Source organism: Megalops cyprinoides, chromosome 14 (genome assembly GCF_013368585.1).
Source record: "Megalops cyprinoides isolate fMegCyp1 chromosome 14, fMegCyp1.pri, whole genome shotgun sequence".
Taxonomy (NCBI): domain Eukaryota; kingdom Metazoa; phylum Chordata; class Actinopteri; order Elopiformes; family Megalopidae; genus Megalops; species Megalops cyprinoides.
This window is the reverse complement of record NC_050596.1, coordinates 11,931,058-11,955,796: the sequence shown is the minus strand read 5'-3', so window position 1 is coordinate 11,955,796 and position 24,739 is coordinate 11,931,058. Positions and strand designations below refer to the sequence as shown.

Here is a 24,739-nt window from a genome sequence, read left to right as displayed (position 1 = left end):
TATATATATATATATATATATATATTCATACATAAACATCTCATTTACAGGAGATAAGCAACTCAAAATGGATGTGCAATGCTAAACAAATTTGATGTAACGAGTACAACATGGTTCAATCAAAGTCGGGTGGAGGCTTACAGAATACCACAATGATGCTATGACTGTCACGACATTGCTTTGACACTGCAATAAAAGATTTACTACAAGCTGGCTGGAATGGGTTTTCTTCACTGGGGCTCATAGTTGCTGTGCATATTCATGCACATCATATTCACTCTGCAGGGGTGTATTTTTCATAAATTAGCATGCTGTTTAATTATGCAGATTTAAACACTTTATCAGCAAAATTTTATGTGGTATACCTCACGTGATAGCAATGTTTTATGGTGAATTTTATGATGATGTCTTAATGTAAAGAACAAAATTGCCGACCATTAATTATATATCATTATTTGGTTTATTGACTTGCAGGAAGCATGTGCTTGCGTGTAGTTGAAAACAGAGTCCAAGCTATCATGGCAACTTTGAGTAAAATATATTTGAGTACATTTTTCTGAACTGTGACATTACTTTTACAACATCATTATCTGTCTTAAATCCACACACACAAACACACGTTAACTCCTCACAGGTGTTTTAATTATGAGGAAGAATAAAATTTAAATGAAGAGATTTGCACTACAGCTCTGACCTTTGACATTATGGATAACCTACAGCTATGCATGATAGGTAACAAAGTGTGGCTGAACACATAGAATATTGCATTTCAAATGATAGTGTGAGTCTTTGTCTATGTGTGTGTTTGTCTATGTATGTGCCTTTGTGTGTGTTTAGGGGAAGTAGAGTAGCTACCTTTAGCTAGGATTTGAACTTTCACTTCTAAATTACTAAAGTGTTTGTAAATAGCTGTTCAGCTAAATTTACAAAATCTCTTTGACACTAGACAGCCACAGTCTTCTATGTGGTACTTGCTATTCTTTTAAAGAGGAAGGACCCAGACTATGTAAGGTTTTAAAAAATTCCTATCTATTAAGTTGTTCAATCTATTCATTTTCTTTAGATTACATTTCTCAATGATATCACAGGGTAGAAAGCTTGATGCTCATCTATCCAAGACTTTTGCTTGTTTGAAAAGAGGGTGAACAGGCCTGAGTCCCATTGTTGCTGCTTGCAAAATATGATTGTATCTCACGTGAGTGACTTAATGTTCTTCAGCAGTAAGAGCACAAGTTTTCCCCTTTTGGGGCAAACTGCATGAACTGTGGAGACTTGCCCAGGGCACTAACAAAATGTCTGAGTCAGCAATGTGCAGGACACACCGTTGACTCACTCACATGACCTTCTGGCTCCTCATCCTCTGTGCTACACCATCGCTCTGTGCTGTCGTGTTACGGCTGGCTCCTCTGCTCTGAAGAATTTTGACTTCCTCTCTTGTCGCTTCAACCTCAACTCATACCCATATGACCGCAACTCATCACCTGATTTAGTCCATTTTCAGTTCCTGAAAAATTGGTTCAGCAATAGCTCTTAGCTCTAAAAGTTCTTACTAGTCTGCGCAGGATCAACACGAGCCATTTTGCTTCCTTTGTTTCGGTTCAGCAACAGCCTTTCCACAATGAAGTGGGACACAGTGTGTTACTGCACAGGACTGATTTTTAAATTCTGCTCCCACCTGCTCCTGCACAGAACTAATCCCCCCCCCCCCCCCCCCCCCCCCACTCCCATAAAGTTTTGTCCTGCTCTTGCCCACATGCAATGTCATATTTCTTATCATAATGAAGGTTTGATACAGTATACATAATTGTACACATGCTGGGTAGAGCAACAAACTTATTTTTTATCAGTTATGTAGGCTATACATGTTTGGCTTCATTACATATGAAAGCATAAAAAGCTTGTTTCAAAAGTACTCTAAAACAACACAAAGAGAGTATGCAAAACAAGTTCTCCAAATGATTTCCTGTTTAGATGAAAACAACAGTGAGTTACAAGTTCACGTCAAACGAAGACAAAAGTAATAACATTTTTAAACAGCAAAGATAATTTTAGTCCCGCAGCCTGTCGTTGGACCACCCATTGCTGTCTGCAGTCCCACGCTGCCAAATATTATGTTGGGTCCTGCAAACCCCATATGATTCCCATGGACATGCAGACCTCTAGGACAGAGTATAGGAAGAGAGGAATATCCAGAAAGAATGTCCAGTCACTGCAGCTGATGGGAGTGGTGAGGGGAAAAGGTTAAACAGGATTTAACTTTGAAATAGAACATCTCCACAACACATGCAGAAAAGACAGACAAATCCACACTCACAAGAGGGCTGTATTCAACTGCCACAAAACACTGAATTTATTAATAAAAGTGTGACTTACCAAAAAAAGAGCATAATTGTACATAAAGCTTTGTGAAATGAACTATTTTACTTCTGTATTCTAATCTATGAGGGATAATCTTACAGTTCATTAGGTGTCTAAAAAATGACTTCCTTAATGGCTTCTATAACTTAATGACTTCTATAACTTGCTATGTAGCTTTTTAGCACGACCTTCCAATGCAGTTGAGAAAGCCGGGAGATCACAGCTCTTAGAAAGTTCTAAGATATGATGGGATCCACAATGCTTTGCTGTGTACCTTTACAATCACCTACAGTGTCCTGACCAGAGATGTTTCATGCCCAATTTTGTTGTACTGATTTAAAAAAGGTCTATAAGACACAAATAGGAATTAAGACTGAAAACAGCCGCAGAAACACAATTACAGCTCAACTGGTTCACACATTATAATACAGATAACCCCAAATGCACATTTTGTGTTTTATGATATTAAGTTATATTTCAGCATAAATGCATATTAATGAATTTGTGTTCAATATATGTTTATTAAATGAAAACACATTTCATGTTTAAGGCACATTTGATGTTCTTTATTAGTGAAATAATATTGCACTCACTATCCTATTTTCTGGAGTCTTGGAATACATTCCTACATATGCCATATCATAAATATATTCTGCTATTGACAAAGTAATTTCATTCACCAACAAATTTATTAAAGTAGATAATACAATGCTCTTCCCAAACCAGATGTTTGGGAGCTCTTCAGAATGTGCTACTGAGAAGCCATGAAAAGCTATCATGAGATTGAATTGGACTTAATTTGTATAAAGAAGCATTACAATTGTATATTCATATGCATGAAAATAATAAAAATACAAAAGCAAATATCACTGTACAACATAATGCAACATAATTCAAACAGAATATTTTAGATATTGGATATTTTATATATCATAAAACGGAATGCAACATAATTCAAACTGAATATTTTAGATATTAGATATTTATATATCATAAAACTGAATATTACATTCCTGAGTTTAAAATTTAGAGGTTAAAAATGACAAATTAAATACTCTTTATTTATATATAGTATATCATCAACCAAACTTTAACTACTGCAAGTTAGCAAACATTATCAAAACAGCTCTAAATATTCATGTAAACAAGACACTTTCTGAGGTGGCATTGAAGCATTTTGACAAGCACACATAGAAGAGTACAAACTCTTCCAGTTGCTGTGAGGGCGTTTGCATCTCATTGCCATGCCTGTAAAATGTACCGTACATGCAGAAATGAACATTTGAGAAGAAAAATTTTCACAAATAATTAAGAAAATAAACTTTTCACCTATCCCACTAGGGACAGTTCTATTCTTGTTTTAACAGGGGGCATGTTTTATAAAATATCAGTGTCCTAGTCCCCTCTTCAAAGACATGCAAATATATATTCTCTGAAGTGATGGTATGCTGAACAAAATGTGAACGAGTCCATTGTGCCATGATCACATGGGTACAGATTCCACTTACAGTACATTTAGCATGTCATTGGCAGAGCTGGATACTGGCTGACACAATGTCACATTCAGGCATCGAACCTATGACATACTGGTCACACATTCAGTTTTCCTCCTCTTGGGCTTCTCACCTGAAATGAGAGCAGCGGTGAAGCCTCACGTGCTCAGGCTTCCGGAACGGGTTTCAGTGGGTTACTCTCTGCCCACAGCGAGTTCGCCTGGCTATTCCGACCTGGAGCAGAGCTGTGCCCAGCCCTCCGTATTTTGTAGATGAGAAACACAACCACCAGGATCAGGACAGCGATGACACAAGGGTACACGCTAAGTAACCATCCTGCTGAGCTCGAGGGCTCAGGGGTACCTTAGGGAAAGAGACAGGTACTGAATGTGAACCTCTACACCACCAACTCAGGTCTGCGTTACCTGCCAAATGTCACTGAACTGAAATGCTCTAAGGAAAACCCAGAAACAGTGTTTGGATGGAGCAATTAAAGCATACTTCACATATACTATTACTATACCATACTGTACTATACCATACCATGCCAGACTACACGATACTATTCCATATAGCAGATGCTCTTATGAGGAATATCTCCATGATGTGAGCATCTAAATACTACTTTAAATAATGTTTCACATTAAGAGCAAGCATCTATTTAAAATTTTGTATGCCATTAGCAGCTGTGGTCATTATACCCATGCCCTCCTATGCAGGGGTTCCAGTGTTTGGTTACAGAACATTACAGGATGGTGCGGCTGCAGGTCTAATTTAGGTATGGAAGGGAAGAAGATAGTACCTATTTGTTGGACACTGACGATGGTGAATCCTGATTGGTTGGTGGCTGTCTGCAGCCAGCTACCCTCGTTGCTCTTGAGCTGGAATTCGTCCACCTGGCAGGAGTACTGCCCGCTGTCCCCCTCGTCTGCGTTCTGAATGGTCAGTCTGAAGGTGTCGATGGTGGGCTTGTAAAAGTGCATCCGTGCTAGCCTTTCCTCACTCACGTCTTTGACTTCCAACACGGAGTCATGGCTGATCTTTGCCAGCGTCGTCTTGGGGAAGGAATTTTCTGGGGTGAAGAACCAAGTGACCGAGTAGAGAGACTTGGACATCCACCCACTGGAGTCCATGGTGCAGTTGATGTTTAGCTGCTCACCTGATCCAACTGTGATCTCTGTGTCACCCTGAAGGACACTGACATGGCTGCCTGCAAGTCAAGGGAAAGAATATTCATTGGAGAAGGTGCCTAGGGCCTGTACCAGAAGTCACACAAGATTTTGGTACCACAGGATTTTGGCAAACCAGTTTCCACCTGGAACCAAACATGATCCCCAAAACAATGACTTTAATTAAACTATTAAGAGCAAGATAGGAACAAACACTGTTGCCCCATGGAGTCTTCCAGGCCTTGAGTCGCCCCCTACTGATCTGGAGTCAATGAGCATTTCAGAGAATGTGTATCTATCTATCTATAAAAAAAAAAAAAATATATATATATATATATATATATATATATATATATACATATTTATATACACACACACACACACACACACACAGACACACATTATATATATATATATATTTTTGTTTTACATACTTTCAGGGCTGACGATGAGTTCCTAACATGCCGTCAGCAGCATTGGTTACAGAACATTACAGGATGGTACGGCTGCAGGTCTAATTTGGGTATGGAAGGGAAGAAGGTAGTACCTATTTGTTGGACACTGACGATGGTGAATCCTGATTGGTCGGTGGCTGTCTGCAGCCAGCTACCCTCGTTGCTCTTGAGCTGGAATTCGTCCACCTGGCAGGAGTACTGCCCGCTGTCCCCCTCGTCTGCGTTCTGAATGGTCAGTCTGAAGGTGTCGATGGTGGGCTTGTAAAAGTGCATCCGTGCTAGCCTGTCCTCACTCACATCTTTGACTTCCAACACGGAGTCATGGCTGATCTTTGCCAGCGTCGCCTTGGGGGAGGAATTTTCTGGGGTGAAGAACCAAGTGACCGAGTAGAGAGACTTGGACACCCACCCACTGGAGTCCATGGTGCAGTTGATGTTTAGCTGCTCACCTGATCCAACTGTGATCTCTGTGTCACCCTGAAGGACACTGACATGGCTGCCTGCAAGTCAAGGGAAAAGGGTATTCAGTGGAGAAGGTGCCTAGGGCCTGTACCAGAAGTCACACAAGAATTTGGTGCCACAGGATTTTGGCAAACCAGTTTCCACCTGGATCCAAACATGATCCCCAAAACAATGACTTTAATTAAACTATTAGGAGCAAGATAGGAACAAACACTGTTGCCCCATGGAGGCTTCCAGGCCTTGAGTCGCCCCTTACTGATCTGGAGTCAATGAGCATTTCAGAGAATGTATATATATATATATATATATATATATATATATATATATATACATACACACGCACACACACTCATACATTTTTGTTTTACATTAGCAGCTGTGGTCATTATACCCATGCCCTCCTATGCAGGGGTTCCAGTGTTTGGTTACAGAACATTACAGGATAGTACAGTTGCAGGACTTATTTAGGTATGGAGGGGAAGAAGGTAGTACCTATTTGTTGGACACTGACGATGGTGAATCCTGATTGGTCGGTGGCTGTCTGCAGCCAGCTACCCTCGTTGCTCTTGAGCTGGAATTCGTCCACCTGGCAGGAGTACTGCCCGCTGTCCCCCTCGTCTGCGTTCTGAATGGTCAGTCTGAAGGTGTCGATGGTGGGCTTGTAAAAGTGCATCCGTGCTAGCCTGTCCTCACTCACATCTTTGACTTCCAACACGGAGTCATGGCTGATCTTTGCCAGCGTCGCCTTGGGGGAGGAATTTTCTGGGGTGAAGAACCAAGTGACCGAGTAGAGAGACTTGGACACCCACCCACTGGAGTCCATGGTGCAGTTGATGTTTAGCTGCTCACCTGATCCAACTGTGATCTCTGTGTCACCCTGAAGGACACTGACATGGCTGCCTGCAAGTCAAGGGAAAAGGGTATTCAGTGGAGAAGGTGCCTAGGGCCTGTACCAGAAGTCACACAAGATTTTGGTACCACAGGATTTTGGCAAACCAGTTTCCACCTGGATCCAAACATGATCCCCAAAACAATGACTTTAATTAAACTATTAGGAGCAAGATAGGAACAAACACTGTTGCCCCATGGAGTCTTCCAGGCCTTGAGTCGCCCCCTACTGATCTGGAGTCATGCACATGCACACGCACCCACACACATATTTATACATTTTTGTTTTACATACTTTCAGAGCTGATGATGAGTTCCATGGCAGCAGACTGTGACGGCAGTGAGTACCATTCTCCATGGGAGTCCTGTAGCCACTCTTCCACCCTGCAGATGTACCGCCCGCTGTCACCAGTCTCGGCCCGCTGCAGGAGGAGTTGGTATGACCTCACCCCTAGCCTCCTGAGGCTGTACTTGTCCCCTGCTGACGGCCCCAGGACGGAGTCCCGGTCCACACTCAGCAGGGTCCGGTTTTTCTCGCCCTCGGGGTGGAACAGCCAGGACACGGCGAAGCGGGAAGAATTGGAGGTAGCCGTGAGGACGGCGCAGTCTACGCGCAAATCTGTGCCGGCAGCGCGCTCCACAGGGGACGGGGGACTGATTGAGACGGACAGTCGGCTCTCTGTGTGTGGAAAAACACCCCCGGGGTGAGACAGGGAAGAGAGAGGAGTGTGCAGAGCGTGCTCCAGGGGTGAGGCGCTCCGAGTTCATGAACAGAAATTTGGATTATAATCAGTTTATAAATGAGTTTTATGAGAGTGCTCAGGTACACAGAGGGTGAGCTTACAAACACTCCCTGAGAGCAGAAAGAGAATGAAGGAAGCACTGGACATAAACACAGATGTTCCCTCTCATTCCCAAACTGGAATCACACCAGTACACTTTGACTCTAATGCGCAGGACATTTCTATGGGCTCACATCCTTGTTGAGGGATGTTGTTGTGGTTGCTTTGGAGAAGAGGGCTGCTTTTTCTCAAATGTTTCCATTAAACCATGTAAACTGCTTCATTGAATCCAAACTTGCTAAGACTTGGTAATGTTGTCTGCCAGCATGAACAATAACATAAGAGCAATGCAGTGGCTCTGAGCTGCACCTATCCATAAAATCCAGGTTTCTTTCTTTGAATATTGACCCAGACAGAGTAAAATCTTGTGTTAGTTATGGAAGCAGGTTTTATTTGGTGAGGAGGAGGCCTTACCAGGCTTTCGGACGACCACTGCCAGTTCATTGGAGAGTTTTGACAGTCGCTGTGTTTGTCTCAGGAATGCTTCGACCATGCACTGGTACTTTCCCGCTTCCCGCTTGCTGGCTCTGAAGACCCTCAGGCCAAAGATGGTCTCTCCCTCCTGCACCAGTGTCCTGAGCTGATAGTTTCTCCTCTCTCTCTGCCAGGTGATGACGCCGGTGTACAGAACAGACACAATCTCCTCCTGGGATGGCGAGTCAGTCTGCTGGAATTTCCATGTTACAGATAGAGGAATCTTCGGGCCTTTCACCCTACAGATCAATTCTACTGCCTCGAGTTCCCTGACGATTACATTGCGACTTTTTAAATCAGCACGTATAAGAGAATCTGAAACCAAAACAGGAAAAGGGACCATCAGACAATTGTAAGGCACCCCATAGTATCTGCCAAAGTAATCTAATTTATATTCATTTTTAGTTTCATTTTAGTTACATGTTTTCTATGGCCTTTTTTGGCTGCCTTAGCAGTCTTTTATTCTCTGATCAACACAGGTGACACTTTAAATCAAAAAAGTTAGATAAAAAATCAAATGAAGGAACAGGCAAACACCTTGTTTATGTGAAAAGGATATTCTGTGTAACTATCAAAATGGGCTTTCATTTGAAAGACCCACTGAAGACCCTAAGTTGTTCAATGCCTCTGTGAAAACAGACAATACTTGGTTCACCTAAACAAATCAATCCATATTCAGCAGTGTGAGGTTTTAAATTCTCTGGATCTGCCTGTATTCTTGATGTTCATGCTTGTTCTTACCCAAGGAGTGGACGTAAACAGTTGACTCTTGAGATTTGCTGTCCATCTTTCTGGTGTTGCCATTGGTTTCTGTCACCCACTCTGACACCGTGCACTTGTAGGTCCCGGCATCAGATGGCAGGGTGTTGGCGATCTCCAGAGTGAAGGAGTCAGGCGTTCCGCAGAAGATGCGCACGTCACCCGTCTGCACCTTCTGGAGGTACCGTGACCCCGGTGTCATCACCCCAGCATGGCTCAGGCTGATCATGTCAATGAAGGTGCCCTGCCTTGACCTCTGTTGCCAGGAGACGGACACCTGGCCATGGGCCCCCGACACTCTGCAGGTGACTTGCAGAACATCGCCTTCGTTAATGGTTATGTTTGGGTTCAGCACAGACACAGCCAGGTTGCTTCCTAAAGAGACAGGAAGAGAATATGTGTGCCGGTTTGTGGTCATTGTACAGAGAGAACTTGCTTATCGGCCCGACATCATTCAAAATGGACACGGCCAGGTCCTGTCTGAAAAGAGAGGAAGAAATAGTCTGTGTGTAGTCAATGGGCACAGTTTGTGGTCAATGCACAGACACAATTATTTTATCTTTGTGGTCAAGATTCAAAATGGACGCAGCCTGTGTGCTGTCTGCAGTGGCAGACTTAAGTATGGGCGACATGGGCAGCCGCCCAGGGCCGCAAATTGCCGGGGATGGCACGGGGCACCCGCACAAAAAAATTTGGAATGGTGACATTTGCGTGATCGGTTTTCTATCACTCATTTGCGCGTCGTGTCAATGATATCATGTCACCGTGTGGGTCAATTAACCTTGTCGGAGCGGGTGCCCTGATGCTAGTTTGTGAGCTAGGCAGGCTACTGCCTGGGAAGGTCTCCCACTCAGAAGTACGAGATGGGAGGGAGGCAGGGGTAGGTTGATCTCAGGTTTCCCCACTGGAAGCCTGAGGTAGGTGGAGCGGGGGAATCTATCAAATAACGCACCTCTAACTTTGTACAGTACTAATGCAATTAGTAAAATCAGTCACAATATAAAATGCTACCAAATAAACCACAATTCATTCATAGTACTGTGAATATATAGTTTCACAGACATGTTGTTGCATTTTTTTCTGGTTTGTGCGAAATCGTTAATAATAATATAAAACCAGTCTACACACCACCAAGGTGAATTGGTTTAGTCTTGACTCTTGGTTGACAATGTTGGGGGATGGGTAATGTATTGATGCTCCAGTACCAGATCAACACAAATGGATAAGAAAAGGTCTAAGCCATCAGGTGCCCAGTTTAGGAAAAAGAGGAAAGAAGAAAAGGAGAAACACGCAAAAGATAAAGGTATGCAGCTATGTCATCTCTTTATAAGTATAAAGTATAGAATAGTTAGCCTATGTTGCTATGTTGCTTGCTATGCAATTACACAAAGGGTGACAATATTCTGTTTTCTGTCCAACTAGCTTACATAACATTGGATATAATTTCACAGTTTCATCATGATAATGTGTGTAGCCTGCAGCAAAACGATTACAACCTAACGAGCACATTATTGATTTGGTTAACTTTCATTGAGGTGACATCATAAAGGTTTTCTGTGATTGTATTGACTAGGTCCTGAGCTCAGTAGAGGAATTTCCAATGCTGTAAGCTAACTTAAAAGGCATCTACATTATGCTGATATTTTGTATCTTTTGTGATATATTGAGTCTTTTGGGGTGTCTTACGTCTAGAATTAGCCAAGGAGGTTGTATGGTTCATTTCAGTTTGATAAATTGTGCATAATGACATGTACTGTATATTTAATTGTGCAACAATTGTGCAAATCCTACCTGAGGTCCACCATGTCACATGAATGCCTTAGTGGCCTTGTTGTCATCAGGAGTAACCATGCAATTGCTGGGCAGATTTCTTATGATGATGTAATTGATGACTTTGCATCAAGGAAGGCAAGAAAGGTCAGGGTTTAGATGACAGTTGTGCCATTTTGTGTGTGTCTTGTTTGAAGTGCAATAGTGTAATAATCAGGTTCTCTCCTTTATAAGTGTGTCATTCTATTTGTGTGATATAGCATTTGTGCAATTTAGTTTTATTTGTGTGTTTTTGTTAGCAATAGGGTAATAGTGTAATAATTCGATTCTCTTTTTTATTTGTATTTATATATTACAGTTTGTCTTGTTACTTCTTTTTTTATATTTATAAGTCTTATTTTTGTATATATTTTTATAATTAGATAGTTTAAAATATTATGATTACTCATTTGTGTTATTCCAAATGTCTGAATAAAAATTACAGCTAGTGCAGAATGGTGCTTTTTTTTTTGTTTGGGGGGGGGGGGGGGGAGGGGGTTGCCCAGGGCGCGATAAAATGTAGAACTGCCACTGGCTGTCTGAGAAGAGGAAAAAGTCCCTGCTTGCAATCAATGTGAAGTCACTCTGTAGTCAGACACGACTGTTTCCATCTGAGAAAAGAGGAAGTTATCTCTCCCTGCAATCAATGTGCACACAGACAATGTACACAGAGGATTACTTTATAGTAGTTTATAGTTTAGTTTAATGGAAACCAAAGCTTCCTTAGGTGAATACCCATACAAAAAATGTATTTATTCAAATTGTTATGTGTTTTATAGAATATATTACATTTCTGATTTGCACTGATAAATTTTAATTGCATTTGCAACAATAGGTTATTAAAATATATTATTGTAAAAATGTACTCACCTATATATTCTAAGGCTGAACAGCATAGTTGTCAATAAGTTATAATAAGATTTAATTTTCCTATGGATAACATCAATGCCCTCTGGTATACAAACCAGAGATTTTCTGATTTCGCACCCCAGTTCTGAAATGACTATCCCACTCAGCCCTGCATATTTAAATACATTCCCTGTGTTACATCAAATATTACAAAATATTACCAGCACCTCCTTAAAAAGAAACTGAATGACTCAGTGCTTTCTTTATATGACATCAATCATTACTACTGTACCAGTCCAAGAGCCATCTTAACCTGTCAGAGTCAGTCTCACCTGTGACTGTGACACTCAGGCTCTGCACACTGGACTCCTGGCTCTGCTGTTGTGTGAAGGACCCCTCTGTCTTCACCTCCTCCCAGACTCTGCACTGGTACTGCCCCCCGTCTTCAGCCCTGACCAGCCGGATGGTCAGCAGGTAATCCCTGTCGCTGTGTTTCAGCACCTTGACCTCTCCCTCACCCTCTCTCTGCTTGTAGTCGGACGCCATAGATGGCACCCCGGTGGGTCCTATTCGGGCCACCTCCTTGTTGTCTTTCAGCCAGGCCACAGAGAAGTACCGGTCCACAATGTTTTGGGCGTCCACGGCACATGTTAACACAAAAACGTCTCCTTCTTGTATCTGCCACTTAGGGGCCTCGATGCGAGTGCTGAACGTATTCGCGTCCGATATCTCACCTGAGATAAAGCAGAAAGAGTTAAAACACACATGTACACTCAGGTGTACACAAGCAGGTGTTATCAGTACTTGTTATATCAGTTGCAATCATAACACTGATCACATAAACACACTCAAACATGCACATACACTCAAGCACACTCTAACACACACGCATATATGAACCCACTCACACACACACATGCACACATGCACACATACACATATGTTGCATTTACAAACACTTGCATGTTCAGATTTGCAAATTTGGTGCATTAAATGTAGCTGTAGTTCAATTTGCCTGCAGAGGAATCAGGGATGAGGTGAAGCATTTAACCTTCAATTGAGTTTTCAGCTTGGAAATTATGATGGAAAGCTGACACCATTATGGATTATTCAGGTATACGCTCATTGCCCAGGGGGCAGAATTGCAATATATCATTTTTTATGGGTTTGCAGTTTTTAATATAATGCTTTGGGAGACCCCTTTCACTGAAGGATTTTGTATATAATCACTTTCAATAACACCACACACAACACACTCATTCCAATAAGAATTCAGTGCAATATTTTTCTATGTTAAGATCCCTGGGAGAGGCACTCCAGCACATTATCTTTGTTGTGCTGGTTGAAAGGCCGAGCTCACCTGATGGCTGGACCAAGATATCAGAAGCTTTGCTCTTTTTCTGGGCGATTCTATACCAGGACCTGTCCGGGTCCTGGATCCACTCGCTGGCTTCGCAGTAGACTGACCCCTGGTCTGACAGCTGCAGTTGTGTGATGCTCAGCCTGTAGGTGGTCTCCTCCAGCTTGACCAGGCCTATGTGGCCGGCGCTATAGCGCTCCTTAAACTCGTCCCCGGGGCTGACGGTGAAGTCCCTGGCCAGGGTGATTATGGGACGGGGCGGCCCGGCCTGATCGCTCTGCAGGAACCAGGTGACGGACAGGTGGGTGTGCTGAAAGGTTTGGCTGGATACCTCACACTGCAGCTGCAGGGAATCTCCCTCATGCTTCCTGAGGTCATCAGGGCTGGAGGAGGCAACCAGGCTGTCCTGGATCACTGTGGAGAGGGGAGCCGTCAGAGAGGGACTCCACCAGCAACGGTTTGTGGGTGCATTGACAGGGAGATGGGTGCTGGCTGGCAGATTTAGGGATGGGCTAATGTACATGTAAGCTCATTATAAAGTAAAGCAAATGTCTATACTTGATTATAAGGGTTTTATCAAGGTTAGTGTTTGTAACTGGGGTACAGGGTAAAGCAATTGTTTGTAATAGGGCTGGAGTTAAAGAAAGGATAATTTGTAGCTGGACGATGGTGTGATGTTAGATTCTGTTTATGTTGATGTATGTTTGTTGTCATTAGCTACCTTTCTAAAAGATCCATTTAATTAAAAACAGCCTTTCCTCATCAGTGAAAATGCATAATTAGTGCGTCTATTTACAAAAAGGCTCTGAGCAAACCATGGCATGCAAGAAATGCAAAAAGAAAGCAATAGGCTAATATAAGCACAATCTACTTAAATTAAAAATACCAGCCGTTGTAAGCAAGTGAGCATACTGACTGCTTATAAATAATGATGCTGTTTGCGGTGCATATGATGATGCATTGTGAGCTTTGTGAGAAATTAGAGACCGATTTACAAAACAAAGACAAATTTTACCGTTGAGTTTAGTCCTAGCGCTGTAACTGCCATAGTAGGTTGGGTCAGTGCTGGGGGTGTAACACTCATACTCGCCGGTATCTTCCTCCCTCAGAGTTTTGATGTACAACAGCACAGATGATCCCGATATCCGCGTGATATTGATGTCCCCTTCCCTCACCCTTCTGGAATATCTGGCATACGCAATGTTCGGGTCAGATGTGCTGATGATCTTCACTTCTTGTTGGGACGGTCCGAAGATGGAAAATTCGAAATTTTGCTGTGGAGGTCCCCTGAATCCGCTGACGTTACATGAGATGGTTACGGTATAGCCCTTCACCCGAAACAGCGGTCCCATTTGCGTCTCAACCACCCGCTGGCCCACGCATACATCTATAGAGAGTACAACACGAGGAATTGTCAGAAGGCAAAACCTTGCGCTCACAAACATCTTAAAAGAATGCTTTGAAAAGGTTTGTGACTGAATGTCAGTTATGCATTGGAATCAATTTGGGCTGAATTAATCTGAAATTAAACCATTACAAGATTTTGGCCTGGATTCAATCAACAAATTTCTTAAATTTGACCTATGAATCAACAGTAGCGTTTTTTTCATGAATTTTGGAGAGCACAGAAATTTCTGAGCTGTGTGGGTAAACAGGAAAGACTTGTCTTAAATTGTATTAAAGTTGCATTAAATATTATTGAAGGTATCGACCAATACGACCAATACTGACTGATTCCAGGCTTTTGTTTGAGCATATACCCTTTTTTCCATTTTCCATTTTACTTACGTGTTTACATTGCTCAGTTTATTGCTGTACTTATTTACCAAAATTGGACTTCGCAAGGTATGAATTGAGACTCTGCATAAAGATTATTGAAAAAAAAAATAGTTACATCATCACAGTTATTTTATATCAATGGTCATTGAAAAGTTACTTTGAGACCACATTTCGTACAGAGATCCAAAACAGACACTGGGTGTTGGTTACTTAGGTTTTGACTACCACACAAGTAGACCCACCTAGTGACATTTTCACAGGCATTATTCAAGTGTCTCTGTGTGTAAGAATTTGTAACATCAGAATCCTGACATTGCATGGACACTTTTATAGTGAGAAGGTTAGATGGGTTCTTGACCAGTGGTTAAAAAAAGACTGCTTTTCTCAATATCTCCTAAACCTCATCATTGGTGACACCCTTAAGAAAATAGCTGTTGAGAATATCTGTGATATCTGTTATCCTGGGGTAAGACACTATCCCTACTCTTAACACACCTGACCTTTTCTGTGATATTTAGGGTCAAATAGGATTACAAAGAGCCAGGCAACAGCACTGCTCATTTGTAAGGAATTCATATGCACATAGTATTAGAACCTCCTTACAGAGAGACACTGACCAAAATGCAACCAATGTCACATGCTGAGTTGCTAAGAAACACATCCATACTTGTCTCAAGGTTCCTTAACTACTGGGCAATGATGGAAAAAAATTACTAACATGTGACAGTGAGACCATGTCCTATTGAATAGGCCTCTATAATGTCTTTATTCTAATATGATTATCCATATGTCCATGGATGTTACAGTGAACAATAAAGTTATTTGAAGGAAACTGGGTGGTGAAGCAAAAAGGAAACCAGCACCCAATATCAGGTTTAGACCTCTTATTGATATTTTGCTATGGGATGTTGGAACAACCTAATGTCTATAGGGAACAAGATCCTTATCTTGGAGGTGCAACCTAATATCTTGAGGGAACAAGTTAATATCCTAAGGAAATAACTTGATATGTTGCAGGAATAGCTTCGTATTTTCTGGAAATTACTTAATATTTCAGGAGAAGGACAGATGTATCTTGTGCGAAGGACTCACATCAAGGAGTCATCATAAGGATCTTCTCTATTCCAGATATTAAGTCATTCCCTCAAAATGTTAAATTACTCCCTTTTCATAATAAACCATTCCCTCAATATATGAAATCATTCCCTCAAGATATTAAATAATTCCCTTGAGATAATAAGGAGTTCCCTCGAGGTATTAAATCGTTTCCTTGAGATAATAAGTCGATCCCTCCAGATAATAAATCATAACCTAAGATAAATATTTTTCTTTTCATGCCCTCATAGGAGCTCCATGGGGAGATATAAGCAGCTAAGGAAATGTTACCAAAGAAGGAGTTGATCCTAAAGAAGCAAAAACCATTTGTTGTGCCTTTCATTAACAAGCAATTAAAAGAAACCATGCAGTCAAATAGAAGTGACACTATAAGTCATTTAGATTATCTGTTTAAGGGTTTCACGACTTCGCTTCAGGCCTTTGATAAATCAAAGGCCCTTTAACATTCCATCATATTACAGAAATTGAGTGACTCTGACTTCTGGTTACAGGAAATTCAACAAAGCAACATCTCACTTTCTTGATTAGCCTCAAAGTTGTCTGCCTGTCCAGGATGCAAAATTTAGGAAAATTGGAATATGTCCTATTTAGAGCACACAAGTGATGCATCGGACCATATGAACTTGTGATCAGCAGAGTCTGGACTGGGTTTAAACCACCCTTTAGTCTTAATTTATCTGGATTAATAAATTGACTTCAAGTAAAAAAAATAAGAACAAACAGTCTGTGGTCAAATCTCTGATTAAAATGTAAATGATATAGTGGTAGAGATGGTAATGCAAGACTATATTGATCTAATAATGATGATGCGATCAAAAATGCATGTGACTATGTATGTTTGAGGTATGCCAAATTGCACCATTCAGACTGAATCACCTGCACTGACATCGCTTACTTACTGATCCAATTATGCGTTTAAGGGCTCAGGTAAACCAAAAACTAGACATATCTCAAGCACTCCAGTCTTTCTGGGGGCAAAGCTTGCATTATGGCTCTCATTCCAGTAGAGCTTTCTATTAATTATGTTTGCATGAGCTGTAGCATAAAGGCTGCTATTTAGTTGAGATCTGTACATACTGTATAATATGCTATATGTTTGATGGAATGAATTGTGCTGATTGGGATTTGTTTGCATGGATAAAATTATACCATTATTTTCTCAGTCTATTTTGATTAATATCTGAATTTTCAACAAATTTGGGGCAGCTGTTTCTGTTAAGCTTTGTTGCTCATACAATTAATTGTCATGAGCCCCATTGAAAAACTAATAATTCTTCATCAACAAAGTTGAATACCTGCCTTCATTACTAATTTCTTAAAGGGACCATATAGAAATAAGCTGCAGAATTACATTGCATTGTTGGCAGCTTATATAGGTTGCAATGTTTACATGTTATCCATTTATCTGGATATTTACTGAGGCAATTCTGGGTTAAGTACTTTACCCAAGGGTGCAGTGATGCCCCTGTGGGGAATTGAACCAGCAACCTGTTAACTATGAACCCTGCTCTTTACCACTATGCTACATTGCCACCAATTACCCTTGATTGTTCGAGCAGAAGGATATTGTTCAGCCCATGTCCATAACAAAACCAACTGCATTAATTTGTTGAATGACATCAAATCGTGATCAGTCCTCAGTTAACAACACAATAAAACTTAGTTAACTAACAAGCTTCACTGGAATAAACACAGCATACATGGTGTGGCCCCAGAACTAGGAACAGGCAATGCTTGGTTAGGGTTATGAAGAGCATCTTCAAAGCTTGAGTGGAGAATCTACATGAACTCCTTTCACCATTAGGGATTTATATGGAGGAGGTTGGGTGTGACCCTAAAGTGCTGTAAAAAGGACTGGACCCCAACCAGACTCAGGTTTGTAAACGATGTGATCTTACCCCACTGGAGAAGTCCACTTAAATAGACAAGGAGAGTCACCTCCCAGAGTTTTTGCTGTAGCAGGTCCATCCTATCTCTGTGCCTGAATGGCATCAGCAACTCCAGTGTCCAAATCGTGCCTTCTTCCTTCTAACCCTGTGTCCGTGCCTCTATAAAGATTCTGCTCCCTTCTGTCTCTGGGTCTGTGTCTGTGTCCACTGAGTCTCTCTCCAGACTGAGTCTGTTCTCCTGTCTTGGCAGACAGCAGATGTCAGTGTGTCTGACTTCATTTGACAGGAAGTGAGGATGTGGTTTTTCTGTCTCTCAATAGTTCTATGTCACCGTGTGCAAGACTGTCACCACTTGTGGGCTTTTTTTTTTTTTTTTATTACAAACCTAAGTATCAGTGTAGAACCATCTCTCTCTGTTCTGCTTTGTCTGTTTGCGAGTCCACCTGTCTCTCTCTCTCTGTACAAGTAGTGGGCATGATGTTATCTGTCTTCTTCAGTTACAGATTACCTGGGCCCCAACACTGAAGACTGCTGAGACACCTAAACCAAGTCTGACACAAAACCCTCTGCTGCTTCCCGTCAGCAACTGTGGTGGAGTCAGTCTGTGGCATTGGCTGAGCGTGCAAAGGCAGAAGAGAATATGTGGTTGCTAGCTAACGCTTTGGTGTACAATCTGTACCCTGCTTAAGGTTTGGTGCCTTGTCTTAAAGCATGTTATGGTCTCTTATAGCTCATTATTTTGCAGTGCCATCAGCTGTGCCTGGCAGTTAGAAGCTCTTATTTTTGTTGTTGAGCCCTGACATCTTGACCACAATTTCCAGCCCCCCCCCCGGGCCCTGGATACCGACATTCAGACACAGAAGTCTTCTTCAGCAAATGCAGAACTGTCGTGTGAATCCAACCACTTTCAGTTTTGCGTATTTGCATTTGCAACACTGCCAATGTCTGGTTCTGTTCTTTCGCACACTTCCATTCCTAGCTCATTTAACCTTTTGATTTCAACAGAAGTTGGGTTAATTTGTTGCTACATGTGAAGACCTGACACCGGGGTGTCTGTCTTGTGAATTATTTCCATAAGAAAAGTGTCTTCCATAGTTAGATGCAACACGTTTTTGTTAAGTCCAGTTCATACTGTGAAGGTATGGAAACACACTGGAAAAGCAAGAGAACAGAATGTAGGGTATCTATAAAATGTTCAATATGAGAGCAACAGATTAACGTTTCATTGCATTGTCCACGTCTGAAATGATCATTCCATAAACTGAAAAACAAAGTTGATATCAAACTGAACCCAGTGCAAATCAATTAGAAATGTGAAAGGCCCTGCAAGTATGAAATCTCGATCTTCTCATTTGTACATCAACACTTAGTATCAGCGGATATCCATGGGGCATGAATTAATTGGTGAGAAGGGAATTTACTCCCCCTTGTGGGCTCCTGTAGTACTGCTTCACGCAGGAGCTCAGCTCTTTGTTTCCTTATTCTTGTACCGGGTCTGCAAGTGGTAACAAGGTGGTGTAGTGCTGACCTAATAACCTGGAATCACCCACCTAACATTTATTATTTAGAAACATGTCCACTTTCCACAGAAACATAATCTCCTGTACCCAGTACACAAACAAATAAACTGGTGTACCATATGACTTTGAAAAGGTTCAGAGAAAGATTTTGTCTCACACAATGAAGCATTTTTGCTCCATCTCTCCATCTCTGATTCCTCTTTCCTTAAAGTCAAGTTTTGGTAGTCGTTAGAAAGTGCCACTTTGCCATTTGCAGTTCAGGATTTTGGCCCAACCAACAGTATGTGTTATAAGTGTAAGTGAAACAAATAAATGACAAGGCTCATAAAATATGGTTACCAGGTTACTGTTTCACAGAACCCCCCACTGGATGTGATCATGGTAATTTTTGAACTCTGGGCCCCCCTGAGGGCAACAGTGGCCGATCAGATGTGTAAATTCTGACCTCAGTAATTAAACCACGGGCTGTGATGTGCGCAGGTATGGGTAGGTATTGACCATGGACAGTGGAAAGGAAGCTTTTGCCTTACATATTAACCCAGTATTTTGTGTTACTCCCCCTGAACAGAGTCTATGGACCCTTATTTGTCCACATAGATTCTGTAACTGATTGCACAGGTCAGACACTTGGAGTGACTGTCTGTTCCTGGAGCTGCCTCCAACCGCCAGTAATCTGAAGCAGCACTGTGCCTCGATCAGCGTTTCGCCTTCAGCTGTGCACAAGAATCCCACCGTCTTCCCCTGACCAACTTTCCCAAAAGAATTGACCTGAGCTGAAATGCTTTTCTACTGCTTCCAGTAAGGTAACGACATATGCCAGCAGACCACAAATCCAAATATTTGCACTATTTGAGGACTGTTTGTCTCAGAACAGTAGGCCTGGCTCGGTCTTGAGTGTGCTCTAAAATTAGCATTCATTAGGGTCACTTTATTTAGTTTATTAGAGTGCCTTTCTTCCTTCTTTAGCCTCTCAAATGGCAAGACTCTCTCACAGCTCTGCCACATAGTCATAGGAGATAAGGTTTCTCTGCTGCCCCCTGCTGGTCTCATTTGTTTCAACTTTTTTTTTCTGAAAATGTCTCTCTCTAGTGCTCCCTCTCTCTCTCTCATGTATGGGGTCAGTGAGTTTGCAGGCCAGGGCCATTAAGTTCTATGCTGAGAGCCTATATTGAGTGCCCTGTATGGAAACCCCCTCCAGGCTCAGATACAGCGGTTCCTTGTGTCACGACAAGGGTTGATGACAGTGGAAGTAAGACAGTACGTCACCCAGGGACACAGGACCATGAGACACTAAAGCTATTCCTCTGAGAATGATAAATGCTTGCACTTCATATCTACAGAGCACGTGCAACTGACTGATGAGCATTTGGGCTGGACCCATGCCAAAAGGATATCAATTGCGGAGTACACCGATAAACATTTTCCATGTATTACAAACATTTGAGACAGTGACCTTTGTTCCAGTTAAACCCATACAAATGTCAAGATCATATTACATCAGGTTAAATGATGGGGTCAGATATTTGATAGACAAGAAATTCCTGTGAAATATCCCCGATACACCCCTGAGAAAAAGAAACTGTACAATTCAATGACTACAATATCACACAATGATAACACAGTGTGTAAGGAAAAAACAGAGCAGACAAGAGACAACAAACAGATGAGAAATTGGGGCGTCTTTTTGTCTGAGGATATCCGATATGCCCGCTGACCGTTGCCTTGGAAAAAGAACAAAAAGTAAAACATCATTCGGTTTTAAGGAGAGCCACTCTGAACAGGGATTTATTTTGCTCATGGCATTTTGAATAGCTGGAGAGAAAAAGTCCCCCCTCAACTAATGCACCGTGTAATATCAACATAACTCCCTCAGTTGAGGAGGGTGCTTTTTTATACAACAGTCCTTTGCTCTCAGGTCAGGCCAGTTACTTGTTTATGGGCTCACAATGTTTCTGTAATGCTTTAACAATGAGATGGCATTACAGGTTCAGGTTCAGGTTAGATAAAGCAGAGAGGGGAGATCACTGTGAGAACAAAATGAACTGAGGCCCTGACAGCAGTGAGCAGAAGCTATTTAAAAAGATTTTGCCAGTCAGCAGTATATCATATAACCCACAGCCCAGCTTGCTACCCAGAAATCATTAGTCCTTGCATATTACCCAGAAACCCTTTATACAGGCTATGAATGAGCGATTTCCAGGAAATTCAATTAGTAAAGGACAGTAGTCTAGATCTACATTAAGCACATTATAGACTTATGGCTGCCCCCTAGTGGTCTTAATGTGCACTATACAGCATAAATAAATGAGTTTGCTTTAAATTTAAGGAAAAAGAATATGCAATCAGCCCAATTCTGTATAAAATGCAGAATATATGACACCAGAAATTAGGATTATGGAGTCACTTTAAACTAATTCTGTGAATTCAAATTCAACAATTCTGGGAAATCCAAACAGAAAGGAACCACACAGAAAGAGACAATGGAAATGTCACTGGCCGAGGCCGATTCATCATGGGCTTCATCCTTTCCTCCTCTTTCTCAAACCCCCTTCCCAGCCTCCAGTGAAGCCACTCCAATATTACCGTCTGTCTGTTCAAACATTGACTCAGGGCCGAGTGTTGACTCTCTGAGTCAACTTCACATCTCGTCTTATTGGAAATTCTCCTCCCCAAACGCAGAAGCCCGAATGCCCCGTGACAGCACGAGTGTCCCGCCCGATCCCCTCCTGGGCCGTCCAAGAAATTACCCAGACGACACACTACGCACCAAAGGCACAGCTATTTGTCAAATTTACATTTTACATCTATTCATTTAGCAGACGCTTTTATCCAAAGCGACTTACATAGGTTACAGTTCTTTACAATGTTATCCATTTATACAGCTGGATATTTACTGAGGCAATTGTGGGTGAAGTACCTTGCCCAAGGGTACAGCAGCAGTGTCCCTGCGGGGATAGAACCAGCAACCTTTCGGTTACGAGTCCTGCTCCTTAACCACTATGCTACACTGCCGCCCAAATGATGACACATAGGTTATGCACTGCCACTGCTTAGACTTACTGAGTGATTAGCCAGGCAGAACAACAATGCACTCCAAGTAAAGAGTTAACAACATGTTGTCAGGTTACACAGTGGATTATTTTCAGTTGCACATGACTCATCTACCACTGAAGAATACAGATTGTGGACTGAGCGTCATGTTAGAATATGACTGTGCGTTGTACTTCCTGTTGGTATATAGAGCGTTCTGAAAGGGTTCACAGTGGGATGTATCTTTAGCTGGAGGTGGAGAGTGTGGGTTGCATTTCCTGCTTAGCACTTGGGGTTCGGGTTGGTCAGAGCGCAGGTTATACTTCCTGTTGTAGGAGGGAGGTGACATGTTGACTCTTGAGAGGACTGGTGCTAGTGCGGGCCACCCAGGCCACCGAGTAGCACTAAAAGGGCATAGTGTGTCCTCACGTCATGCACAGGAGGTCAGGGGCAGAGCGTCAACACTGACGGACTAACACAAAACCTGCACGTCCCCTCTGCTGTCCTGTTCCACAGCTCCAGCAGGTATGCAGCTGCCACAAGGGGAACAGCGCATTGACCAATCCCGGGCAGATTCCCCACTTGGTCTTGCTCGCTCACTTCCTCCTGAAAAAAAGTGGCTGACATCTGGAAAGATAGAGAAAGGAAATAAAATCTACAAAGCAAGTACTTCTGTCCTAGGGACTTATTGTTTTTACTCTCATTCCCTTCTGAAAATGGGAGGAAAACAGAGAACAAGACAAAATTTTCATGTTTACAGTGAGGAAGCAGAGAAGCAGAATTTGTTATTTTTATGCAGCCAAGAGACTAAAAGATGTTTGAGAGTAGCCGTGTCCCCCATGTGGACAGAGACATGACATTGCTCACTAACTATAAGACCCTTGCATCCTCCTATATTTGACTTCATCACACTCTAGTGGAGGTAAAGGATATGACAACATAGTCTCACCACAAACGTACAGCTTCCAGGTGGAGCAGCTCTTCTCCCCATAGCTCTGTGTTGCAACGCACACACACCTTTACAGCCTCGACTATGCTGTCTTAGATAATAGCATATTCACCACAGAAACTGGTCACTGTTTGAGCACTCTATGACCGTGAGACTCGCACAACCTCCGACCAGAGGAAAACCTCTGTTACAACGATTCCCCCCTGACCAGAATATCATACCCATACTACTGTCGGAAAAGGCTGGCAGGGTTTTATATTACACCTTACTGCCACTCTGTACCGCACATATTTAGCAGTATCAGCCTTAATAAGGGATTTTTGAACTAACCTAGGTTTTGTGTGGTGGAGAGTGTAGACAAAGCTGTACTAAGGATTGAAAATTGAGTCTGAAAAGGTGTTTTTTCCAGAGTTGGAGGTGTTATACAGTTCTGGCAAAGGCCAAAAGTCTTCACACTGTACATGGACAGCTGCAGGCCAACAGGGCCTGAAACTTATTCGCGTGACATATGGGAAAGTGTCAGACTTACTAAAATATTTTTTTTCTCTCAGCTTCTAAACAGCCGGTCCGGCAGCTGCCGTGGGTCTGCCTTCAGAACAAATGCCCTTTTAGACATTCCATTAATCAGTAAAACCGGGTGTATAACGAATTCATATCCATAACTTACAACTGTTCCTCCGATTTGCAAACTCTGTGTTGCCTTCCTGCACAACACAGAGTTTCACCAGTACAGTGCAATTCTCTCCGAGTGTGTGTCAGAGTTTATACAGCAACACTACAGGCAGGAGAGACAAAAGCAGCTACAGAGACATGCTATTAACGTACCAACATCTGCAGAAAATAAACACAAGCACACAACCAAACCCGCAGAATTAACCCCTGCGTCACCACATGAAAGAGACTGTGAAATAAAAACTGACCCACATCAAATGTCTTTCGGGGGACCAGCAGCACTGCTGTAATGCTTCGGCAGAGTCATGCTGTTACAGTGACCGAATTTTGATCACGTTTTTTTTTTTTACACTACACTGTGCGGGGAAAACAGCTGGCCTAGATCCTGGGCTGGTTTAGGAAACGCGCCAGAGAATCCACCACAGGACTAAACCCCGAATCTGGCATAAAATCTAGGCCGATGCGGCACTCAATCCATCCGTCACAGGGGACAGGGCTAATGCACACTCTCACACACATCATGAATATGCACAGAGAGAGAGAGTCTCCTGGGGAAAAGACTTTAACACTGAAACACATCAGAACATCCGGCATCATGAGGCCGTGAAACATTTATTGTCACATTGGAATTTTAGTTTTCATTGAGGGATCTGAACATCACTGAAATATGGAAAACCTCACTGTTTGCCTAGAGGAAAGATTCATACAAAGGAGTCTGTACAGAATTCAAACCGATGCACATTGTTTAGGCACCATCATATAAAATTAACTATATAAACTTTAAAAACAATAAACCCAAATGAGTATACTGCAAAAAAAAATCCTACAAACTCCCTTTGGCTCAGGTGCACTGGAGATTAAGGAGT

General features: G+C 42.1%; 1 protein-coding gene across 1 annotated transcript; it reads right to left on the bottom strand.

The window, feature by feature from the left end:
- Positions 1-3,525: 3,525 nt before the first annotated feature.
- Positions 3,526-17,914, bottom strand: LOC118788709 (immunoglobulin superfamily member 3-like). Its single transcript, XM_036544729.1, has 12 exons — positions 17,712-17,914; positions 13,934-14,305; positions 12,919-13,332; positions 11,891-12,292; positions 8,883-9,275; positions 8,082-8,456; positions 7,121-7,504; positions 6,430-6,837; positions 5,568-5,975; positions 4,654-5,061; positions 3,985-4,214; positions 3,526-3,606 (listed from the first exon to the last, which is right to left on the bottom strand). The coding sequence occupies exons 1-11, from the start codon at positions 17,803-17,805 to the stop codon at positions 4,018-4,020; spliced, it is 3,855 nt and encodes a 1,284-aa protein (XP_036400622.1). The 5' UTR covers positions 17,806-17,914; the 3' UTR covers positions 3,526-3,606; positions 3,985-4,017.
- Between the last annotated feature and the right edge of the window lie 6,825 nt (positions 17,915-24,739).

What these genes read in the sequence shown, in the direction of transcription:
- LOC118788709 (XM_036544729.1), bottom strand. Translation starts at nt 17,805, where the DNA reads ATGCCATTCAGGCACAGAGATAGGATGGACCTGCTACAGCAAAAACTC. An exon ending in AAGTGGACTTCTCCAGTGGG is followed by an intron (nt 14,306 to 17,711) that starts GTAAGATCACAT and finishes TACTCTCTATAG; the next exon opens with ATGTATGCGTGGGCCAGCGG. An exon ending in CGTCAGTGTCCAACAAATAG is followed by an intron (nt 5,062 to 5,567) that starts GTACTACCTTCT and finishes CTTGACTTGCAG; the next exon opens with GCAGCCATGTCAGTGTCCTT.